The sequence below is a fragment of the Delphinus delphis genome, chromosome 12 (assembly GCF_949987515.2).
Source record: "Delphinus delphis chromosome 12, mDelDel1.2, whole genome shotgun sequence".
NCBI classification, from domain to species: Eukaryota; Metazoa; Chordata; class Mammalia; order Artiodactyla; family Delphinidae; genus Delphinus; species Delphinus delphis.
In genome coordinates this window covers 65,064,557-65,089,854 of record NC_082694.2, presented here as the reverse complement: position 1 = coordinate 65,089,854, position 25,298 = coordinate 65,064,557, and the positions used below count along the sequence as shown (strand labels likewise).

Genomic DNA, 25,298 nt, shown 5'->3' with positions numbered 1-25,298 from the left:
CAAGGAAGAAGGGAAGGAGTCCATAGAGTAGGAAAAGCAACAAGCCTAACAACTGGAAGAATACTTAAAGAATCATATATCCTGTAAGACTACAAGGAAGGATGATAGTTTCGAAAACACTATTAACTAAGGTAAACTTGTTTCATAATAAGAACTGAGATTTCATGGTTTCAGTCCTTTTTGAAGCTGAAGGTTTAACTTTCCTTGACCTAAAGACAACATAGTGGCAAAAGGAAAGGAAGATTCTTTTATCTTTTCTAAAATTTTATTTATTTATTTTATACAGCAGGTTCTTATTAGCTATCTATTTTATACATCTCAGTGTATATATGTCAACCCCAATCTCCCAATTCATCCCACCACCACCACCACCCCACCCCCGCTTTCCACCCATGGTTTCCATACATCTGTTCTCTACATCTCTGTCTCTATTTCTGCCTTGCAAACCAGTTCATCTATACCATTTTTCTATATTCCACAAATATGCATTAATATACTATATTTCTTTTTCTCTTTCTGACTTCACTCTGTATGACAGTATCTAGGTCCATCCACGTTTCTACAAATGACCCAATTTCGTTCCTTTATATGGCTGAGTAATATTCCACTGTATACATGTACCACTTCTTCTTTACCAATTCGGCTGTCGATACGCATTTAGGTTGCTCCCAATGACTTGGTTATTGTAAATAGTGCTGCAATGAACATTGGGGTGCATGTGTCTTTTAGAATTATGGTTTTCTCTGGGTATATGCCCACTAGTGGGATTGCTGGGTCATATGGTAATTCTATTTTTAATTTTTAAGGAACCTCCATACTGTTCTCCATAGTGGCTGTATCAACTTACATACCCACCACCAGTGCAAGAGGGTTCCCTCTTCTCCACAGCCTCTCCGGCATTTGTTGTTTGTAGATTTTCTGAGGGATGCCCATTCTAACCAGTGTGAGGTGATACCTCACTGTAGTTTTGATTTCCATTTCTCTAATAATTAGTGATGTTGAGCAGCTTTTCATGTGCCTCTTGGTCATCTGTATGTCTTCTATGGAGATATGTCTATTTAGGTCTTCTGCCCATTTTGGGATTGGGTTGTTCATTTTTTTAATATTGAGCTGCATGAGCTGTTTATATATTTTTGAGATTAATCCTTTGTCCGTTGATTTGTTTGCAAATATTTTCTCCCATTCTGAGGGTTGTCTTTTCGTCTTGTTTATACTTTCCTTTGCTTTGCAAAAGATTTTAAGTTTCATTAGGTCTCATATGTTTATTTTTGTTTTTATTTCCATTATTCTAGGAGGTGGATCAAAAAATATCTTGCTGTGATTTATGTCAAAGAGTGTTCTTCCTATGTTTTCCTCTAAGAGTTTTACAGTGTCCGGTCTTAGGTCTCTAATCTATTTTGAGTTTATTTTGTGTATGGTGTTAGACAGTGTTCTAATTTCAATCCTTTATAGGTAGCTGTCCAGTTTTCCTAGCACCACTTACTAAACAAGCTATCTTTTCTCCATTGTATACTCTTGCCTCCTTTGTCATACATTATTTGACCATAGGTGCGTGGGTTTATCTCTGGGCTTTCTATCCTGTTCCACTGACCTATATTTCTGTTGTTGTGCCAGTACCATACTGTCTTGATTACTGTAGCTTTGTAGTATAGTCTGAAGTCAGGGAGTCTCATTCTTCCAGTTCCCTTTTTTCCCGTCAAGACTGCTTTGGCTATTTGGGATCTTTGGTGTCTCCATAGAAACTTTAAGATTTTTTGTTCTAGTTCTGTAAAAAATGCCATTGGTAATTTGATAGGGATTGCATTGAATCTGTAGATTGCTTTGGGTAGTATAGTCATTTTCATAATATTCATCCTTCCAATCCAAGAACATGGCATATATCTCCTCCTGTTTGTGTCATCTTTGATTTCTTTCACCAGTGTCTTATAGTTTTCTGAGTACAGTTCTTTTACCTCCTTAGGTAGGTTTATTCCCTTGTATTTTATTATTTTTGTTGCAATGGTGAATGAGATTGTTTCTCCTTAATTTCTTTCTGATATTTTGTTGTTAGTGCATAGAAATGCAAGAGATTTCTGTGCATTAATTTTGTATCCTGCAACTTTACCAAATTCATTCATTAGCTCTAGAAGTTTTCTGGTGGCATCTTTTAGATTATCTATGTATAGTATCATGTCATCTGCAAAAAATGACAGTTCTACTTCTTCTTTCCTGATTTGGATTCCTTTTATTTCTTTTTCTTCTCTGCCACGGCTAGGATTTCCAAAACTACGTTGAATAATAGTGGCGAGAGTGGACATCCTTGTCTTCTTCCTGATCTTAGAGGAAATGCTTTCAGTTTTTCACCATTGAGAATGATGTTTGCTGTGGGTTTGTTGTATATGGCCTTTATTATGTTGAGGTAGGTTCCCACTATGCCCACTTTCTGGAGTTTTTATCATAAATGGGTGTGGAATTTTGTCAAAAGCTTTTTCTACATCTATTCAGATGATCGTTTGGTTTTTATTCTTCGATTTGTTAATATGGTGTATCACATTGATTGATTTGCATATTTTGAAGAATCGTTGCATCCCTGGGGTAAATCCCACTTGATCATGGTGTATGATCCTTTTAATCATACACCATGGTGTTGTTGGATTCTGTTTGCTAGTACTTCGTTCAGGATTTTTGCATCTATCTTCATCTGTGATATTGGTCTGTAACTTTCTCTCTTTGTATCATCTTTGTCCGGTTTGGGTATCAGGGTGATGGTGGCCTCGTAGAATGAGATTGGGAGTGTTCCATCCTCTGCGATATTTTGGAAGAGTTTGAGAAGGATGGGCATTAGCTCTTCTCTAAACGTTTGATAGAATTCACCTGTGAAGCCATCTGGTCCTGGACTTTTGTTTCTTGGAAGATTTTTAATCACAGTTTCAATTTCATTACTTGTGATTGGTCTGTTCATATTTTCTGTTTCTTCCTGGTTCAGTCTTGGAAGGTTATACCTTTCTAAGAATTTGTCCATTTCTTCCAAGTTCTCCATTTTATTGGCTTACATTTGCTTGTAGTAATCTCTTAGGATGCTTTGTATTTCTGCAGTGTCTGTTGTAACTTCTCGTTTTTCATTTCTAATTTTATTGATTTGAGTCCTCTCCCTCTTTTTCTTGATGAGTCTGGCTAAAGGTTTATTAATTTTGTTTATCTTCTCAAAGAACCAGGCTTTACTTTTATTATCTTTGCTACTGCTTTGTTTCCATTTCATTTATTTTCGCTCTGATCTTTATGTTTTCTTTCCTTCTACTAACTTTGGGTTTTGTTTGTTCTTCTTTCTCTAGTTCCTTTAGGTGTAAGGTTAATTGTTTATTTGAGATTTTGTTGTGTCTTGAGGTAGGATTGTATTGCTATAAACTTCCCTCTTCGAACTGTTTTGCTGCATCCCATAGGTTTTGGATTGTCATGTTTTCGTTATCATTTGTCTCTAGGAATTTTTTTATTTTCTCCTTGATTTCATCAGTGATCTCTTGGTTATTTAGTAACATTTTGTTTAGCCTCCATGTGTTTGTCTTTTTTACGTTTTTTTCCCTGTAATTTATTTCTAATCTCATAGCGTGTGGTCAGAAAAGATCTCGATATGATTTCAATTTTCTTAAATTTTCCAAGGCTTTATTTGTGATCCAAGATGTGATCTATCCTGGAGAATGTTCTGTGTGCACTTGAGAAGAAAGTGTCATCTGCTGTTTTTGGATGGAATGTCCTATAAATATCAATTAAATCTATCTGGTCTGTTGTGTCATTTAAAGCTTGTGTTTCCTTATTATATTTCTGTCTGGATGATCTGTTCACTGGTATAAGTGAGGTGTTAAAGTTCCCCACTGTTATTGTGTTACTATTTCCTCATTTATAGCTGTTAGCAGTTGCCTTATGTATTGAGGTGGTCCTATGTTGGGTGAATATAAATTTATAACAGTTATACCTTCTTCTTGGATTGATCCCTTGATCATTATGTTGTGTCCTTCCTTGTCTCTTGTAACATTCTTTAAAGTTTATTTTATCTGATATGAGTATTGCTACTCCAGCTTTCTTTTGATTTCCATTTGCATGGAATATCTTTCACCATCCCCTCACTTTCAGTCTGCATGTGTCCCTATGTCTGAAGTGGGTCTCTTATAGACAGCATATATATGGGTCTTGTTTTTGTATCCATTCAGCCAGACTGTGTCTTTTGGTTGGAGCATTTAATCCATTCACATTTAAGGTAATTATTGATATGTATGTTCCTATGACCATTATCTTAATTGTTTTGGTTTTGTTTTTGTAGGTCCTTTTCTTCTCTTGCGTTTCCCACTTAGAGAAGTTCCTTTAGCATTTGTTGTAGAGCTGGTTTGGTGCTGCTGAATTCTCTTAGCTTTTGCTTGCCTGTAAAGCTTTTGATTTCTGTGTCAAAACTGAATGAGAGGGCTTCCCTAGTGGCACAGTGGTTGAGAGTCCACCTGCCAATGCAGGGGACACGCGTTCGTGCCCCAATCCGGGAGTATCCCAATGTGCCGTGGAGCAGCTGGGCCTGTGAGCCATGGCTGCTGGGCCTGCGCGTCTGGAGCCTGTGCTCCACAACGGGAGAGGCTGCAGCAGTGAGAGGCCCGCGTACCACAAAAAAAAGAAGAATGAGATCCTTGCTGGGTAGAGTAATCTTGGTTTTAGGTTCTTCCCTTTCATCACTTTAAATATATCATGCTACTCCCTTCTGGCTTGCAGAGTTTCTGCTGAGAAATCAGTTGTTACCCTTATGGGAATTCCCTTTTATGTTATGTGTTGTTCTTCCCTTGTTGCTTTCAATAATTTTTCTTTGTCTTTAATTTTTACAATTTGATTACTATGTATCTCAGCGTGCTTCCCCTTGGGTTTATCCCAACTGGAACTCTCTGTGCTTCCTGGACATGGGTGGCTATTTCCTTTCCCATGTTAGGAAAGTTTTCGACTATAATCTCTTCAAATATTTTCTCGGGTCCTTTCTCTCTCTCTTCTCCTTCTGGGACCCCTATAATGCAAATGTTGGTATGTTTAATGTTGTCCCAGAGGTCCCTTAGGCTTTCTTCATTGCTTTTCATTCTTTTTTCTTTATTCTGTCCTGTGGCAGTGATTTCCACCCTTCCATCTTCCAGGTCACTTATCCGTTCTTCTGCCTCAGTTATTCTGCTATTGATTCCTTCTAGTGTATTTTTCACTTCAGTTATTATATTGTTCACCTCTGTTTAAATCTTCTAGGTCTTTGTTAAACATTTCTTGCATCTTCTCCATCTCTGCCTCCATTCTTTTTCCAAAGTCCTGGATCATCTTCACTATCATTATTCTGAATTCTTTTTCTGTAAGGTTGCCTATCTCCACTTCAGTTCGTTGTTCTTCTGGAGTTTTATCTTGTTTCTTCATCTGGTACATAGTCCTCTGCCTTTTCATTTTGTCTATCTTTCTGTGAATGTGGTTTTCATTCCACAGGCTGCAGGATTACAGTTCTTGCTTCTGCTGTCTGCCCTTGGATAAGGCTATGTAAGCAGTTGTGCAAGCTTCCTGATGGGAGGGACTGGTGGTGGGTAGAGCTGGGTGTTGCTCTGGTGGGCAGAGCTCAGTAAAACTTTAATGCTTGTCTGCTTGTCTGCTGATGGGTGGGGCTGAGTTTCCTCCCTGTTGGTTGTTTGGCCTGAGGCGACCCAGCACTGGAGCCAACAGGCTCTTGGTGGGGCTAATGGTGAACTCTGGGAGGCCTCACGCCAAGGAATACTTCCCAGAACTTCTGCTGCCAGTGTCCTTGTCCCCGCGGTGAGCCACAGCTGCCCCCTGCCTCTTCAGGAAACCCTCCAACACTAGCAGGTAGGTCTGGTTCAGTCTCCTATGGGGTCACTGCTCCTTCCCCCTGGGTCCTGATATGCACACTACTTTGTGTGTGCCCTCCAAGAGTGGAGTCTCTGCTTCCCCCAGTCCTGTCAAAGTCCTGCAATCAAATCCCACTAGCCTTCAAAGTCTGAGTCTCTAGGAATTCCTCCTCCCGTTGCCAGACCCCCAGGTTAGGAAGCCTGACCTGGGAGTCAGAACCTTCACTCCAGTGGGTGGACTTCTGTGGTATAAGTGTTCTCCAGTTTGTGAGTCATCCACTCAGCAGTTATGGGATTTGATTTTATTGTGATTGTGCCCCTCCTACTGTCTCATTGTGGCTTCTCCTTTGTGTTTGGATGTGGGGTATCTTTTTTGGTGAGTTCCAGCGTCTTCCTGTCGATGACTGTTCAGCAGTTAGTTGTGATTCCTGTGCTCTTGCAAGAGGGAGTGAGCACACATCCTTCTACCCCGCCATCTTGAACCCATCTCCCAAGGACAGGGAGATTCTTAACTTAGATAGAGAATACACTGCAATGTATCTATTTTTTGATCATTAAGTATATATACCCCATACTCACTTATCCCATAGTGAGGAACTCACTCTACTTCATGAAAGGATCAAGGTCACATTCAAAGAAGAGAATTTGTAATACTTTCCTTTACCCTGGCCCAGATATATGGTAATGAATAAAGCCAGAGTAATAATCATCAACTCTCACCATTAATCCTGTTCCTACACCCTTCTCTTGCTAACAGAATCTATAACTCTACATGTATGTGGCAACAGGTTCCAGTAAGGAATCACTCACAATAAAGGAGGCTTCACTAAGGGAACGGCTACGTTTTTTTCTTTAGTCGTTCTGCATAACAGCCAGAAAAGCAATGAAAATTTGAGCTCTACAGATATTTGAATATGCATCATAAAAGTGTGTCTAAGTCAGTCTTTCCAGAGTTCTTAAAACCTTTAATACAAAGTCATCCCTGCTAGCTGTTACAGGTAACTCTGATTCTCAATGTAACTTCTCATGAAAATAAATACAAAATTATACTATTATTATATATATATTATTATATCTATAATTTGTCATTAGGCTAAAACCATACCTCTAAAAACTGATCTTTCTTTTAACATAGAGTACTTTTGCTTCTCCCTTTACACCTACACAGCAGATCCTTTGCATCAGCAGCTTCAGCTCTCAACCTACCAGAATTTCTCTGCCCCTCAGAGAGCTGCAATTAAATGAGGATGCAAGGTCACACTGTCCACAATCATTCACTAGTTAAGTGACAGTTTCCCATACAGCAACCTTGCAGTGTGGTATAATTTAAATTCCTACCTCAGGAAAATTACTAATCACTACATCACATGGACTTTCACTTATATCAACTATGAATGCCAAGAGTCTACTAAACATTCTATGAGAGGCTTTTCATCAAAGTGGATATAGGGAATAATAAACACTTACTTGAATTCAACAAAGTCAGATTTCCGTAGTCCTAATTCTACTGAATAGCAGGAAAAATGCAAAATAAAAGACTGCCCTAGATGAAATGAGAAGATTGGACCAGATGAAATGAGATCTCCTCCAACAATAAGCAAAGTTTGCAACCTTAAGTTAAGATATGATCTACAAACCTAGAAACTAAATTTAAAAACACCTGTAAACGTACAGGATCAACCTGAATGACAACTGGCCCCAAACAGTTTCCAGAAGCAGCAACCTCCACCTCGGTTTTATTTCGCTGCACGTAGCCTTTTATTCTTTTCCTTCACAGGCAATGCTCAATGGCCCTAAAGATTCCTGCTTCGATAAAAAAATCAGCAAATGATTATATCCAAGAAATATTCAGGTAAAACAGTCATTATTTAGAATATTTTATTTTTACAAATGGAATCTCACAAACATTAAGCAAACAATATTATGAGCTAAAAAGTCAAGTAAGAATAAACTAACCACAATGTTACATATTGAGGGTTTTTTTTTTTACTGCTAGAGCATATATGATTTGAGATATTGCCATGAATAACCTACCAGTCCTTCTTACTATTAACAAGACTGGGAAAGTCTTGATGGTTTCTACCAGATTTAGCTCGAACTCTATGCTAATGCAAGGAGCCTGTCTTCTGGCCTATCATTCACACAGGGCACATCTGCTTTCACTATGTGAAAGGAAGTGAGACAAAACCAAAACCAAGCCAAACAAGCACACAACACAACACAGAACGCACTATGAGACTCTTTAGAAGATTGTTTGTTAACATTAACAAGGACTGCAAATCTCCAGTAACTTAAGTTAACTAGATAATTTATGAAGATTGTCTCATGACATGTACTGGTAGAGCTCTACAGGTATGCTTCACTATATACAACCTGGTCTTCTATATAAATGTTTCTTAGTTTTTAAATTTTTCAAACAGGTTTTTATACTAAAGGTATAATGTACACAGTAAAAAAAAGTCAAACCGTAATAAAAGGTACGCAACGAAAAGTGAAAGTATCCTTTATTCCATACTATTCCTACTTGGTTAACTACTAAGAAATCAAATTCTGCTTTAAATGTATGGCCTTCAATATTCATTGTCTGTGCTTGACAGTAAAAAATAATTTCATCATGTAAATTAAGCTCCTTCCACAATTATCTGCTTATCTTTTTATATTCAATAAGATGTTTCTTAAGTGATGTATACCTGTACAGCTCCATTCTAAGGGTTGCTGAGTTATTGCTGAATACTGCAAGATAAACAACAATTTTGGCATCAAGGTAAACTGGCAGTCATGGTAAGAAGGCTTCTGGAACTCCTAGTTCATGAGATCATTTCAATATATATCCCAGGGCCACATACTGTCTCCTGTGCCTCAATATAAGTAAGATAGTTCCAAATGCAACCAAAGGATATTTTTTAGTCAAATTAAATTCTTTTGAATCCCTCTCCCAAATGTGCCTGGTTATGTTATATAGATTAGAATTCATTAAAATTGATCAACAGTTGGTTTATGGGTCAATATTTAATCTTTTAATAACGTCAACAATAAATGACATTATTCTATTTAATCTACATCCATATAAAAATAAGCAAACTGTTTAAACATTTTCAAAAGTGTGCTATCTAGGTTCTGAGTTTGTTTTTTTAAGGTTGCCCTCATATGATTTATTCTTATGAAGGCAAAATCTAAGAAAAGGTGGTCCCAGAGAGCTAGAATTTATAAAATTTTAAAAGTATGTTTTTGATTTGAAATAAAAGTAGAAATCTTAAAATTTTAAGTTGTCTAATTACTATATAAGCTCGTTCTTACAAAGACACTTTTGTGCCTATATAACAAGAAAATATTTGTTGTTGCTTTTCTACCTTAAAAAAAAAAAGGAGGGCTTCCCTGGTGGCGCAGTGGTTGAGAGTCCGCCTGCCAATGCAGGGGACACGGGTTCCTGCCCCGGTCTGGGAAGATCCCACATGCCGCGGAGCGGCTGGGCCCGTGAGCCATGGCCGCTGAGCATCCAGAGCCTGTGCTCCACAGCAGGAGAAGCCACAACAGTGAGAGGCCCGCTTACCGCAAAAAAAAAAACAGGTAACTCTGGAAAGGAAAATATAATAAGATGAACTTGACTATATTTAAAGTTTTCACATATTAACAAAGTAGAAATTGCCTATATATACATAAACATAACTACAAAGTCACTATATAGCAGAAACATGCACACCAAAGCCAAAACTATTTTCAAATATTCATTTTAAAACCTAAGGTAACTTGGAAATCTTTTACAAATTAATATATTTGTAACGTAGACTCAAACATTTCATTTCCAAGGGCATTTCCAAACATTTCAATTTAAAACTAACTACAAGAAGCAAACAAGTCTAGTTACTTTTTCATGAATAACTAACCTCATTTTAATTTTATGTTGATTCAGTTCAGCTCCCACATTTAGAGTAAGTTTTAACTAGGAAGGTAGTATACCATAATAGTCAAATACCAGCAAAGTAATGGGAATGACAATAGAACATACCTCATGAGATGTTATAAAGAGATGATTACTAATCCACTGTTTCTCACCCAACCAAGGATCTCACTTATACAAACTTCCCAACTTATCCTTGCATCAATTTTTCTTTCTCTACTAGATCATGTCATCAACATTATAAACACTTTAATATCTCCCACCTTCAATAAAAATTCTCCCCAACACCACATTCCCATTGCCCTACTTCCTTGATTTATAGCAAAATTTCTCAAAAAAACTATCTATACTCACTGTCTTCATTTCCCTCCTTGATTCTTTCTTGAACCCACTCCAACTGTGCTTTCATCCCCACCGCCCCACAGAAACTGTTCTTACTAAAATAACCAGCAATCTCCATAGTATCCAATTATCAATCCTCATCTTATTTGACCTCTTGGCAGAATTTGACACACCTGATCATCTTTTCCTCCCTGACACATTTTCATCCTTTTGCCTCCCAGAGACTTCACTCACTCTTGGTTTTCCTCCTTCCCCACTGGTCCTCCTTCAAAATCTCCTTTGCAAATACTCATCTTCATCGTGACCTCTAAATTAAGCTGGCTTGCCTAAGACCTTAGTCTTTGAACCTCTTCTCTATTTTACTCCCGAGGCAACCATGTCTGATTAAAGTTACACACTTAGCTGTGTTAAGTGTGATATGCCAACACAGCCTTGGCCTTCTTCCCTGTACTCCAGATTCATATACCTAGCTGCCTCACTTGGATACCTAATAGGTATCTCAACATTAACACAGGCAGAATAAAATTTAGATTTTATATAAACACTTCAAATTCCACTCCCCACCTACACCCTTGTTTTCTCCTTTAATTAGTACAAACCCCAATTCCATCCTTCCAATTTCACAAGCCCAAACTTAAGAGTCATCCTTGACTTCTTCTATTTTATTGGTCCTGCCTTCCAAATACCCAGAATATACAGTTTCTCATCACCTCCACCTCTAGCTCCCAGCCAAAGGCATTATGTCATCTCTTTTCTGTACTATAGTAATAAGCCTCCGAAATTGGACTCCTTGCCCCCACAAAACAGAAAGTTCATACAGCAGCAAGAATAATCCTTTTCAAACCTAAGTCAGATCATGTCACTTTGCTGCTCAAAACTTCTCATTACTTGCCATATCACTTGGAATAAAAACCAAAGTTTGGGGCTTCCCTGGTGGCGCAGTGGTTGAGAGTCCGCCTGCCGATGCAGGGGACACGGGATCATGCCCCGGTCCGGGAAGATCCCACATGCCACAGAGCGGGCCCCGCAACGGGAGAGGCCGCAACAGTAGACGCCCGCGTACCGCAAAAAAAAAAAAAAAGAAGCAAAAACCAAAGTTTTTATGTTCTCCTACAAAGCCTCCCTACAATCCAGCCCCCGCAGCCTACCTCATCCACTACTCTTCTCCACACACACGCCACTCCAGCTACACTGGCCTTGCTTTTCCTCAAACACCTTTAAGCGTATCCTGCCCCAGAGCCTTTGTCCTTGCTTTGTCCTCAACCTGAAACCCTTTTTCCCTGGGCATCTGCATAACTTCTCTCTCACATCATTTAGACTCAACTGTTACCTTATGAGGAAGACCTTTTCTTACTATCCTATCTAAACTAGCAACTCCCTACCCATACTGTCACTCTCAATCTTCTTATCTGCTTGATTTTTCTTAGCACCTGACACAGAATATAATTATTTATTTACTGTCTGTCTTCCCCAAATACTAAAAGGCAAGCACTACGAGAGTAGTGATTTTGTTTTATTCAAAGAGCAGCACAAAGAAGAGTATCTGGCATTTAGCCTGGTAGATATTTGCTGAATAACAAAGTAAGTAATAGCAAGTCATTATGCCAGAAGTTTTATAAAGATTGGCTCACTTAATCTTTGGAAAAACTATATGAAAGTAATATTCCAATTTTACCAAGGAGACAAAGGCACAAGAGATTAAATAATTATATGTCACAGTTGGTAAGTAGTATACTCAGCTTCCTGAATCTTTTAAACGAGATGAAGTTAGATCATACAAATGGAGTATTTAACAAAATGTGGCACAAAAAATACATAACATTTATGGAATACTTATTATGTGCCAAACATTAATGTAAGCTTTTTATGTGTATTTACTCATTTAATTCTCATATTGTTTAGTAAGTGGTTGCTATTATTTTTACTATTTACTATTTATCAAGGTACCAACCTGAACTCAACAGAAGTCACATAAAAGATGCTGCTGTGACAGAAATAGTACAAACTCCAACATTTACCAAATCAAAATTAACTGAATTCACATCATACACAGACACATAGTTAACTGTATGTTTGCTAGCCTGTAGTTCTCAAAAAGCCCTCTAACATAGACAAAATAGTCACAGATTTTCTTCATTAAAAAAAAAAAATCTACCCCTCCCCTAAAAATCTGGCTGCTACTCCATACTGCACCATTTTATGTTTAATCCATTTTTTATTATAAGTTTAAAATTATGTGATTAAAGTAGATCTTTTCAATGTTTAAAACAGAACTTATTCATTTGTACCAAATACTACTGAAATCACCAAGTTTATCTAATGTAAACAACTCTTTGTTTTAAAAGTCAGTTTTATTACCAAAAGTAAATTTTGATATTTCTGCATCTGAGAAAATAAAGTAGCCAATTCCTTTATCCTTGAGTTAAAGTGAAAACCACAGAAATCATGAAATTTAGTGAATATAACTTCTTCAGTTCAACACAGCATTTGATTTTTAATTTTTAATTCTATCCGTAGATACCCATTCTTTATTAATAATTAACATATGAAAGATTCTGGGTAAAGACCCTTAAAACTTACGGTGCAATAATGGCTCTAGCAGGTCTTTTCGTGGACTGTACTTGTGAAAGCCAACCTTCTAGCTGTGCATTCAGTTGCGGTCCTATAAAAAGAGAAAGAGAGAAACAGGAGTGAGCAAAGCAATACAGTACTAATAACCATACATGACACAAAGTCCTCACTGAACCTATTTGGAACTAAAATAGCTTAATGGGCAGTGGATCATCATTTTGGATGTTAATGTTTGAAACTTAACCAACTACAAAGTTTCTAGTAGCAAGCCATGTGATAAAGACAAGCACTGATTCAACAAAATTTGCTTTTATCCATCCACTTATTTATTTACAACCATCTTCATTCAAGAACAATACAATCTACAATTTGAGGCAATGATCAAACAAAATGAAACAAGAAAGATAAAAATATAGTATATGAAAAGAAAATAACTGAATATATTTTAGAGTACCAAAACCTGCCTTAATCACTAAAATCACATCCATGGAGTGATCATTACCACACTCAATGATCTTTCCTGCCATCCACTCCAGCCCCCTATTCCCATCACCGTATCAATAACCAGTGTAACTACACCACCTCAAAAATCTCAATTTCAAGCATCCCACTCTCTTCACTTCCTATCATTCCAGTTCACGTCTAGAAATCTGTTGGAGTCACTTTTCCAACTGTCCTTCATCCTCTCTTCTTCACTTTTTATACCCATCCTGAGATTTGAAGATCCATCACTGTAACCACTCCCTTGCCTGTGGCCTCCCTCCTTTGCTCCTCTCTTTCTCCAGTGTAGTCAAATCATAGTTAAAACCAACCTTCCACTTAACAAAGCACCTCCATCTGAACAGCTGAATGAGACTGTAAAGAAACACAACCATATGAACTTTGAAATTATACTCATAAATTACAGCAGATCCTTAGCAAACAAAGCTCAGAAATCATACCACGACAACCTAGTGAATTTGCTCACCTATCTTTAAGATAGAGAGTTACTTCATATAGCTTCTCTTTTTACCTTAAACCATCATCCCCTTCCCATTCCCATTCCCAACAGATGATCAAACTTTTCATTTCGTTAAGGAAAAACAAGCAGAATAACCAACCATCCTGGTTGCTCAGGACTTTGCCAGTTTTAGCACTGGAAGTCCTGCATCCTGGGAAACCTCCCAGTCTCAAGCAAACCTGAATGTTAGTCGCCCTAAATTCAGAAGAGAACTACTTCCTCTTCCCACCATTTATTCTGCTTTCCCTACTGTTTCAACAAATTGTCCTTGCTCCTATCAAAAGCCAAACAAATTACTTCTGCACTGGATCTCACTTTGTTTTTCATACTCAAGGACTCTGCTCTTACAACTGTCCTTGTCTCCCGCACTAACTTTTCCCTTTTTACTAGATCATTATCATTACCATGCAAATATGCAATACTAGCAAATTGATTTCCCCCAACTACTGCCCCCTTTTTCTCTGGCTCTCTCTTTTTAAACTTTTAATAAAAAAATATTCAAACATTACAAAAGAACCTAGATAATAATATAACAAACACTCATGGATTGACAGCCCAAATTAATTAAACCTTAACATTCTATCTTATTAAGATCTTCTTTTATTAAGAAATAAAATACTGGACTTCCCTAGTGGTCCAGTGGCTAAGAATCTGCCTGCCAGTGCAGGGGACACGGGTTCAATCCCTGGTCCGGGAAGATCCCATATGCCGCGGAGCAACTAAGCCTGTGTGCCACAACTACTGAGCCCACGCTCTAGAGCCCGCGAGTCACAACTACTGAGCCCACATGCCTAGAGCCCATGCTCCACAACAAGAGAAGCCACCGCAATGAGAAGCCCATGCGCCAGGGAAGTCCCAAAAATTGTTTTAAAAATAAAATAAAAACTAAAATAAAAATTAAAGGGGGGCTTCCCTGGTGGTGCAGTGGTTGAGAGTCCGCCTGCTGATGCAGGGGACATGGGTTCATGCCCCGGTCCGGGAAGATCCCACGTGCCGCGGAGCGGCTGGGCCCGTGAGTCATGGCCGCTGAGCCTGCACGTCCGGAGCCTGTGCTCCGTTGCAATGGGAGAGGCCACAACAGTGAGAGGTCCGCATACACCAAAAATTAAATAAAAAATTAAAGGGACTTTCCTGGTGGCACAGTGGTTAAGAATCTGCCTGCCAATGCAGGGGACACAGGTTCAAGCCCTGGTCCGGGAAGATCCCACATGCCACGGAGCAACTAAGCCCGTGCGCCACAACTATTGAGCCTGTGCTCTAGAGCCCACGAGTCACAACTACTGAGCCCGTGAGCCACAACTACTGAGTCCACGTGCCACAACTGCTGACGCCCACGCGCCTAGAGCCGGTGCTCCACAACAAGAGAAGCCACCGCAGTGAGAAGTCCGTGCACCACAATGATGAGTGGCCCCCGCTCACTGCAACTGGAGAAAGCCCACATGATGCAACAAGGACCCAACGCAGCCATAAACAAATAAATACATTTATTAAAAATAAAAACTTTCTAAAAATTTAAATTAAAAAAAAGCTAAATAAGCCTCTAATCAGCAACTCAGGACCATCTTTCTCAAGGACCCAAAAGCCATCTCTTTGAAATGTGACAATCAAGGGAGATAGTGCCCCTTTCTGCCAGTTTCTGTGGGGTAGGAACTAACTTCAGAGGGCCACCTAGCCCCAAGTTGCAAAATTACCTCCTGTCATAAAAATATGTAAGTTTAGTTTTCCTTTGGATAAAGCAATTAGCTAATACATATGGTCACCTCAATTACCAAGTGAATTTAGGATGAACTATGTGTGACAAATGTTTCTATCAAGTCCTCTTACTTGAACACTACTCATAATTTATCTTGAGAATATGCATATAATGGGTTTTATCTGCTTAGCTAAATAAAAGGATGAGCACTCTTCACATCTTTGCAATCTGTTAGCAGATAGCCGGTGACGTGCATCATATTGTAGCTTAATGCTTAGTCAAAAATAAAATTTTCTTTCTCTTCTACCTTTGAAGAGAAGTTTTCTGAGATGGCAGGAGGTTTTGGTTTAAATTATATTTCTCCAACATCAGCAATGGCTCAAAATTCCCATTTCCCTACATCCTTACCAACATCTGATACTGTCAGAATTTTTCATTTTTGCCAATTTGATATGGGTATGAAATTGTACCCCTTTGTTTCTTCTAATTTGTACTTGCCAAATAGCCATTGAGATGAAGCATTTACAGATTTGGAAATTCTGTGTTTAGGACTATATACAAAAACAAGTCAAGTTTATAAATGGCTAGCCCATCTATAAACTGCCAAAGTACAAAAAAGGTCCGATTCAGCAATCAAATGATGTACTTTATTTTCAAAACTTAGATTTAAGAACAGTTACCAAAAAACTTATATTAAATAATTTCATTACTAATTCAAGGAAAAATGGTTCCTAATTTCAAAGTAAATTAAAATTTTAGCTTCCTAATAAACTTCATGTTAACTTAAAATAAGTATTTCCATGTCACAGGAAGTTTACAAAACAAATTTAAAACGAAATAAAACAAAGAAAACAACATCTCCCAATTCAGCAACCCTACTGCCACCAACTTCACTGGTTTTAAGCACTAAACCAAGCTTTCTTAACAGTCCTTCTGTAAAATAACCAGTTTCTTCATAAGGATCCTAAGGTAAAAGTCAAACTCCAAGTTTCTCAATTATTTTTAAGTAAGATAACTGAGTGTATCTATTTATTACAAATGGCTGCTTAACTGTTGATCTGTAAAGTGTCAAATAAAAAAAAATTTGCATTCTTCCACAGAAGCTGATACTTGGCAATATGGCATCCTTAATACATGAAGGTGATGTAGAATGCGTGCTTTCTTTCTCAAATATCACTGAATTTGAAGGCACACTGATGAATGGAAAAAATCAATCAAAAGGAAAAATCCTAGCAAAACTACTTCATGGCTGTGTGACCTTGCCCTGAGAGGAATAAATGGGCATGTACACCTTTGGATAAACAGTAAAAGTAGGTTCCCAAAGGATCAATGCTAAGGTATTTCCTTAAGAAACAGACAATAAATAATGTGCTGTAGGCAAGTCAGTACACTTCTGTTTGAGTTCCAATTAAATCAAACAATATTTCACAAAAAAGTTTATTTGCATAGTGACAAAACCACAAAGATACTAAACACACACACACATTTTCAGGAATTCCTATGCAACTAATTAACGGAACCATTCTAAAATACGGTAATTAAGCAAGCCAAATTGATTTTTAACTCTCTTTAGTCTGCTCCTCCTATTCCTCTTCAGAGAGAAAAAAAATTCAATAGCCTCCTGACTCTGAAAAAAATCATGTGTTCTATAAACTGTTCTCAAAAAATGTGCAATGGAACCACCTGAGGATCTCATTAAAATACTAACTATGGGGGGGCTTCCCTGGTGGCGCAGTGGTTGAGAGTCTGCCTGCTGATGCAGGGGACATGGGTTCGTGCCCCAGTCCAGGAAGATCCCACATGCCGCAGTGGCAGAGGCCACAACAGTGAGAGGCTTGCGTACCGCAAAAAAAAAAAAAAAAAAAAAAAAAAAAACGAATTATGATTCTGTAGGTCTGGAGTGGGGCCTGAGATCCTTCATTTCTAATATACTCTGCAAGTAACAGCAACGTTTGCTGGCCTATAGACCACACTCCAATAGCAAGTCTAGATCAACGGTGGCCAACCAAAAAAGGGACTTGGACCGCAAAGACTCCACAAAACTATATGCATAACAAGTTTTACCTAAAGATAAAATAAATCTCTAGATAAATGTAAGATCTATCAATTACAGATTAAGAAATACATATTCATTTAACAGTGGTCATGAAACTTCTTTTACCTTTTTAAAATCATCTATTTTGTCAATCAAGGGATAGTAAAGACTAATTACTGTCCTCTAGGAAACTCCATACTTTCTAACATGAAGTAGGTTCCTTAAAAAGAGGAAAGTAGAGAAGAAGAACTACAATCCTGCAGCCTGTGGAACGAAAACCACATTCACAGAAAGACAGACAAGATGAAAGGCAGAGGGCTATATACCAGATGAAGAACAAGATAAAACCCCAGAAAAACAACTAATTGAAGTGGAGACAGGCAACCTTCCAGAAACAGAATTCAGAATAATGATAGTGAACATGATCCAGGACCTTGAAAAAGAATGGAGGGAAAGATTGAGAAGATGCAAGAAATGTTTAAGAAAGACCTAGAAGAATTCAAGAACAAACACCTAGAAGAATTAAAGAACAAACAAACAGAGAAGAACAATACAATAACTGAGATGGAAAATACACTAGAAGGAATCAATAGCAGAATAACTGAGGCAGAAGAACGGATAAGTGACCTGGAAAACAGAAGGGTGGAAATCACTGGCAAGGAACAGAATAAAGAAAAAAGTATGAAAAGAAATGAAGACAGCCTAAGAGACCTCTGGAACAACATGAAACTCAACAATATTCACATTATAGGGGTACCAGAAGGAGAAGAGAAAGAAAGGACCCAAGAAAATATTTGAAGAGATTATAGTTGAAAACTTCCCTAACATGGGAAAGGAAATAGCCACCCATGTCCAGGAAGCACAGAGAGTTCCAGGCAGGATAAACCCAAGGAGAAACGCCAAGAAACATAGTAATCAAACTGACGAAAATTAAAGACAAAGAAAAATTATTGAAAGCAACAAGGGAAAAATGATCAATAACATACAGGGAACTCCCATAACGTTAGGAGCTGATTTCTCAGCAGAAACTCTACAAGCCAGAAGAGAGTGGCATAATATATTTAAAGTGATGATAGGGAAGAACCTACGACCAAGATTACCCTACCCAGCAAGGATCTCATTCAGTTTCAACAGAGAAATCAAAAGCTTTACAGACAAGCAAAAGCTAAGAGAATTCAGCAGCACCAAACCAGCTCTAAAGCTACAACAAATGCTAAAGGAACTTCTCTAAGTATAAAACACAAGAGAAGAAAAGGACCCACAAAAACAAAGCCAAAACAATTAAGAAAATGGTCAGAGGAACATACATATCGATAATCACCTTAACTGTGAATGGATTAAATGCTCCAACCAAAAGACACAGGCTGGCTGAATGGATACAAAAACAAGACCCACATATATCCTGTCTACAAGAGACCCACTTCAGACCTACGGACACATACACACTGAAAGTGAGGGGATGGCGAAAGATATTCCATGCAAATGGAAATCAAAAGAAAGCTGGAGTAGCAATACTCATATCAGATAAAATAAACTTTAAATTAAAGAATGTAACAAAAGACAAGGAAAGACATGACATAATGATCAAGGGATCAAGCCAAGAAAAAGATATAAGTTATAAACATATATTCACCCAACATAGGACCACCTCAATACATAGGGCAACTGCTAACAGCTATAAAAGAGGAAATAGACAGTAACACAATAATAATGGGGGACTTTAACACCTCACTTACACCAGTGAACAGATCATCCAGACAGAAAATTAATAAGGAAACACAAGCTTTAAATGACACAACAGACCAGATAGATTTAATTGATATTTATAGGACATTCCATCCAAAAACAGCAGATAACACTTTCTTCTCAAGTGCGCACAAAACATTCTCCAGGATAGATCACACCTTGGGTCACAAATAAAGCCTTGGAAAATTTAAGAAAATTGAAATCATATCAAGCATCTTTTCCGACCACAATGCTATGAGATTAGAAATAAACTACAGAGGAAAAAACGTAAAAAAGACAAACACATGGAGGCTAAACAAAATGTTACTAAATAACCAAGAGATCACTGAAGAAATCAAGGAGAAAATCAAAAACTACCTAGAGACAAATGACAATGAAAACATGACAATCCAAAACCTATGCAATGCAGCAAAAGCAGTTCGAAGAGGGAAGTTTATAGCAATAAAATCCTACCTCAAGAAACAAAAAAAACTCAAATAAACAATCTAAACTTACACCTAAAGGAACCAGAGAAAGAAGAACAAACAAAACCCAAAGTTAGTAGAGGGAAAGAAAACATAAAGATCAGAGCAAAAATAAATGAAATAGAAACAAAGCAGTAGCAAAGATAATAAAACTAAAGCCTGGTTCTTTGAGAAGATAAACAAAATTGATAAACCTTTAGCCAGACTTATCAAGAAAAAGAGAGAGAAGACTCAAATCAATAAAATTAGAAATGAAAAACGAGAAGTTAAAACAGACACTGCAGAAGTACAAAGCATACGAAGAGACTACTACAAGCAAATGTATGCCAATAAAATGGACAACTTGGAAGAAATGGACAAATTCTTGGAAAGGTATAAGCTTCCAAGACTGAACCAGGAAGAAACAGAAAATATGAACAGACCAATCACAAGTAATGAAATTGAAACTGTGATTAAAAATCTTCCAAGCAGTAATAAAGGCATCATAGTGATTATGAAAAAAAAAAAAAATCTTCCAAGAAACAAAAGTCCAGGACCAGATGGCTTCACAGGTGAATTCTATCAAACGTTTAGAGAAGAGCTAATGCCCATCCTTCTCAAACTCTTCCAACATATCACAGAGGATGGAACACTCCCAATCTCATTCTACGAGGCCACCATCACCCTGATACCCAAACCGGACAAAGATGATACAAAGAGAGAAAATTACAGACCAATATCACCGATGAAGATAGATGCAAAAATCCTGAACGAAGTACTAGCAAACAGAATCCAACAACACCATGGTGTATGATTAAAAGGATCATACACCATGATCAAGTGGGATTTATCCCAGGGATGCAACGATTCTTCAAAATATGCAAATCAATCAATGTGATACACCATATTAACAAATCGAAGAATAAAAACCAAATGATCATCTGAATAGATGCAGAAAAAGCTTTTGACAAAATTCCACACCCATTTATGATAAAAACTCTCCAGAAAGTGGGCACAGAGGGAAACTACCTCAACATAATAAAGGCCATATACAACAAACCCACAGCAAACATCATTCTCAATGGTGAAAAACTGAAAGCATTTCCTCTAAGATCAGGAAGAAGACAAGGATGTCCACTCTCGCCACTATTATTCAACGTAGTTTTGGAAATCCTGGCCACGGCAGTCAGAGAAGAAAAAGAAATAAAAGGAATCCAAATCAGAAAAGAAGAAGTAAAACTGTCACTGTTTGCAGATGCCGTGATACTATACATAGATAATCCAAAAGATGCCACCAGAAAACTTCTAGAGCTAATCAATGAATTTGGTAAAGTTGCAGGATACAAAATTAATGCACAGAAATCTCTTGCATTCCTATGCACTAACAACAAAATATCAGAAAGAAATTAAGGAGAAACAATCTTATTCACGACTGCAACAAAAAAAATAAAATACAAAGGAATAAACCTACCTAAGGAGGTAAAAGACCTGTACTCAGAAAACTGTAAGGCACTGGTGAAAGAAATCAAAGATGACACAAACAGAAGGAGAGATATGCCATGTTCTTGGATTGGAAGGATGAATATTATGAAAATGACTATACTACCCAAAGCAATCTACAGATTCAATGCAATCCCTATCAAATTACCAATGGCATTTTTTACAGAACTAGAACAAAAAATCTTAAAGTTTCTATGGAGACACCAAAGATCCCAAATAGCCAAAGCAGTCTTGAGGGAAAAAAACAGAGCTGGAAGAATGAGACTCCCTGACTTCAGACGATACTACAAAGCTACAGTAATCAAGACAATATGGTACTGGCACAACAACAGAAATATAGATCAATGGAACAAGACAGAAAGCCAAGAGATAAACCCACGCACCTATGGTCAACTAATCTATGACAAAGGAGGCAAGAATATACAATGGAGAAAAGACAGTCGCTTCAATAACTGGTGCTAAGAAAACTGGACAGCTACCTATAAAAGAATGAAATTAGAACACTCCCTAACACCAAACACAAAAATAAACTCAAAATGGATTAAAGACCTAAATGTAAGACCAGACACTATAAAACTCTTAGAGGAAAACATAGGAAGAACACTCTTTGACATAAATCACAGCAAGATATTTTTTGATCCACCTCCTAGAATAATGGAAATAAAAACAAAAGTAAACAAATGGGACGTAGTCAAACTTAAAAGCTTTTTGCAAAGCTGAGGAAACTACAAACAAGACGAAAAGAAAACCCTCAGAATGGGAGAAAATATTTGCAAACAAATCAACGGACAAAGGATTAATTTCCAAAATATATTAACAGCTCACGCAGCTCAATATTAAGAAAACAAACAACCCAATCCCAAAATGGGCAGAAGACCTAAATAGACATTTCTCCAAAGAAGGCATACAGATGGCCAAGAAGTACATGAAAAGCTGTTCAACATCACTAATTATTAGAGAAATGCAAATCAAAACTACAGTGAGGTATCACCCACACCAGTTAGAATGGACTTCATCAGAAAATCTACAAACAACAAATGCTGGAGAGGGTGTGGAGAAAAGGGAACCCTCTTGCACTGCTGCTGGGTATGTAAATTGGTACAGCCACTATGGAGAACAGTATGGAGTTTCCTTAAAAAACTAAAAATAGGGCTTCCCTGGTGGCGCAGTCGTTGAGAGTCCACCTGCTGATGCAGGGGACATGGGTTCGTGCCCCAGTCCTGGAAGATACCACATGCCGCGGAGCAGCTGGGCCCATGAGCCACGGCCACTGAGCCTGCGCGTCCGGAGTCTGTGCTCCACAACGGGAGAGGGCACAACAGTGAGGGGTCTGCGTACCGCAAAAAAAAAAAAAAAAAAAAAAAAAACTAAAAATAGAATTACCATATGACCCAGCAATCCCACTACTGGGCATATACCCAGAGGAAACCATAATTCAAAAAGACACATGCACCCCAGTGTTCACTGCAGTACTATGTACAACAGCCAGGTCATGGAAGCAACCTAAATGGTCATCGACAGCCAAATGGATAAAGAAGATGTGGTACATATATACAATGGAATATTACTCAGCCATAAAAAGGAAAAACTGGGTCATTTGCAGAGATGTGGATGGATCTAGAGACTGTCATACAGAGTGAAGTAAGTCAGAAAGAGAAAAACGAATATCGTATATTAACGCATATATGTGGAACCTAGAAAAATGGTACAGATGAACTTTTGTGCGGGGCAGAAACAGAGACACAGATGTAGAGAACAAACGTATGGACACCAATCAGGGAAAGTGGCGGGGGCGGGGGGTGGTGGGATGAACTGGGAGATTGGGATTGACATATATATATACTAATATGCATAAAATGGATGAGTAATAAGAACCTGCTGGGTAAAAGAATAAAATAAATTAAATTCAGGAAAAAAAAAAGAGGACGGTAGAATACACCTCAAAAACCCCGAGGACCAAAATAAAATTAAACATTTTTAAAATAAATAAATAAAGTCTGAGGACCATTCTAGTCCTATCACTTACCTTTCCTAGAATTTTTTCTGTATTATGTTTCAGTCACCACACAGCTTTATGTTCCACTAGTTATTTAATAAACTATTACATCATAAGGTTAACTATGATCAATCATGTTATAATTTGCTTTCATTTGTTAACTGAATAAATATTTATGGAGCATCTATTTATGTGCCAGGAAGTGGGATGAATGCTGGAGTTATAGCAATAAAAACAAGACAGGAGATGGGACTTCCCTGGTGGTCCAGTGGTAAAGAATCCTCCTTGCAATGCAGGGGATGTGGGTTCAATCCCTGGTCAGGGAACTAAGATCCCACATGCTGTGGGGCAACTAAGCCCATGCACCACAACTATTGAGCTTGCCCGCCTCAACTAGAGAGCCTGTGTGCCGCAAACTACAGAGCCCATGCACTCTGGAACCCATGCCAGAGCTACAGAGCCCACAAGCCCTGGAGCCTGTGCACCACAACTAGAGAAGAGAAAACCCGCACGCCACAACTTAGAGAGAAGCCCGTGCACCGCAATGAAAAGATCCCACATGCCTCAACGAAGATCCCGCGTGCTGCAACTAAGACCCGATGCAGCCAAAAATAAATAATAAATATTTTTTTTAACTTAAAAAAAAAAAAAGACAGGAGAGATACCTGCCTTCATGGCACTTTTTAAGTGTCAATGTCTTACATCCAAAGAATGGCAGAAAGATGATAAATTCAGACACCAGGACAAGCTAATAGGAAAGACAATTTTGGTTAGGAGAGAAGCCTTCCAGTGCTAATCAAAGTATTCCACATACATAAGGTAAAGAATGATCAACTATCACAATTCTTTTAACATTCTCTTTTAACTGGTACCAGCATAGTAAATATAATTCTACGGGACTGGTTAAAACAAAGTAACCAGGCTTCCCTGGTGGCTCAGTGGTTAAGAATCCTCTTGCCAATGCAGGGGACACGGGTTCTAGCCCTGGTCCGGGAAGATCCCACATGCCACGGAGCAACTAAGCCCGTGCGCCACAACTACTAAGCCTGCACTCTAGAGCCCATGAGCCACAACTACTGAAGCTCACGTGCCTAGAGACCGTGCTCCGCAACAAGAGAAGCCACTGCAATGAGAAGCCTGCGCACCGCAACGAAGAGCAGCGCCCGCTCGCCGCAACTAGAGAAAGCCCACGTGCAGCAACGAAAAACCAACACAGCCAAAAATAAATAAAATGAAAATTTTTTAAATGTAAAAAAACCCCAAAATACCAAAGTAACAAGAGACAAAGCAGAAGTAAAAAATACAAAGCCAAAAAAGTAGGTTGTCACCACCTAGTATTTTCTTCTTAATCACTCTAAATCTGTTAAATCTGTTAAAACCAAGCTAAGAAATAAACTCTAACCTGTGATAGAAAGTCTACAAATAATAAGATTAATATGTTAAGGAGTTCCTAGGTGGCCTAGTGGTTAGGATTTGGCGCTCTCACTACGGAGGCCCAGGTTCAATCCCTGGTTGGGGAACCATCCCGCATGCCACGCAGCGTGGCCAAAACACGAAGATAAAGATTAACATGCTAGACTTTTTATGACAGTGGCTCCTGGATCGCTGAATGTTACAGGCCAATAAAATTTCAGTAGAAATTTAAGGGACCAACATAGGGTTGCAATTTTTTTTTTTTTTTGCACATGTCAACTTTATTTGAAGTACTGACAGTAAACTTATTCAAAACAATGTAATGTTGCCTTGACGTATTTTGTATATGAGAAAGATGAATGTTAACATTTTCCATCACAGTACTGGTTGTACAATGATAATTATCATGATTATAAAATTTGTAGCAAGATGGATCCTGGTTTTCCATATCTAGTGCTATTCTAATTATATATTTTATATTAAAAAGAAGATTAAAGTAATGAGAAGTCCAAAATGTCAAAAACATGAGCTCTCATCTCAAAACAGATTTTGTCATTATAGATGGTCTAATTTCCATACCAATAATAATGTCATGTTACTTCACTATCAATATATTATGCAGGTAAAATGAGATGATACATTATCAATTAAATTTTTTTTTTTTTTTTTTTGCAGTACGCGGGCCTCTCACTGTTGTGGCCTCTCCCGTTGCGGAGCACAGGCTCTGGACGCGCAGGCTCAGCGGCCATGGCTCACGGGCCATGTGGGATCTTCCTGGACCGGGGCATGAACCCGTGCCCCCTGCGTTGGCAGGCGGACTC

At 38.2% G+C, this 25,298-nt stretch overlaps 1 protein-coding gene across 1 annotated transcript in view; it reads right to left on the bottom strand.

Moving 5' to 3' along the window:
• Nucleotides 1-25,298, bottom strand: part of MEMO1 (mediator of cell motility 1) — a 127,838-nt gene that overhangs the window by 53,797 nt on the left and 48,743 nt on the right. The window contains exon 3 of the mRNA XM_060026871.1: nucleotides 12,661-12,742. Coding sequence (XP_059882854.1) covers nucleotides 12,661-12,742 — 82 coding nt within the window. The remainder of the gene's footprint in view (nucleotides 1-12,660; nucleotides 12,743-25,298) is intronic.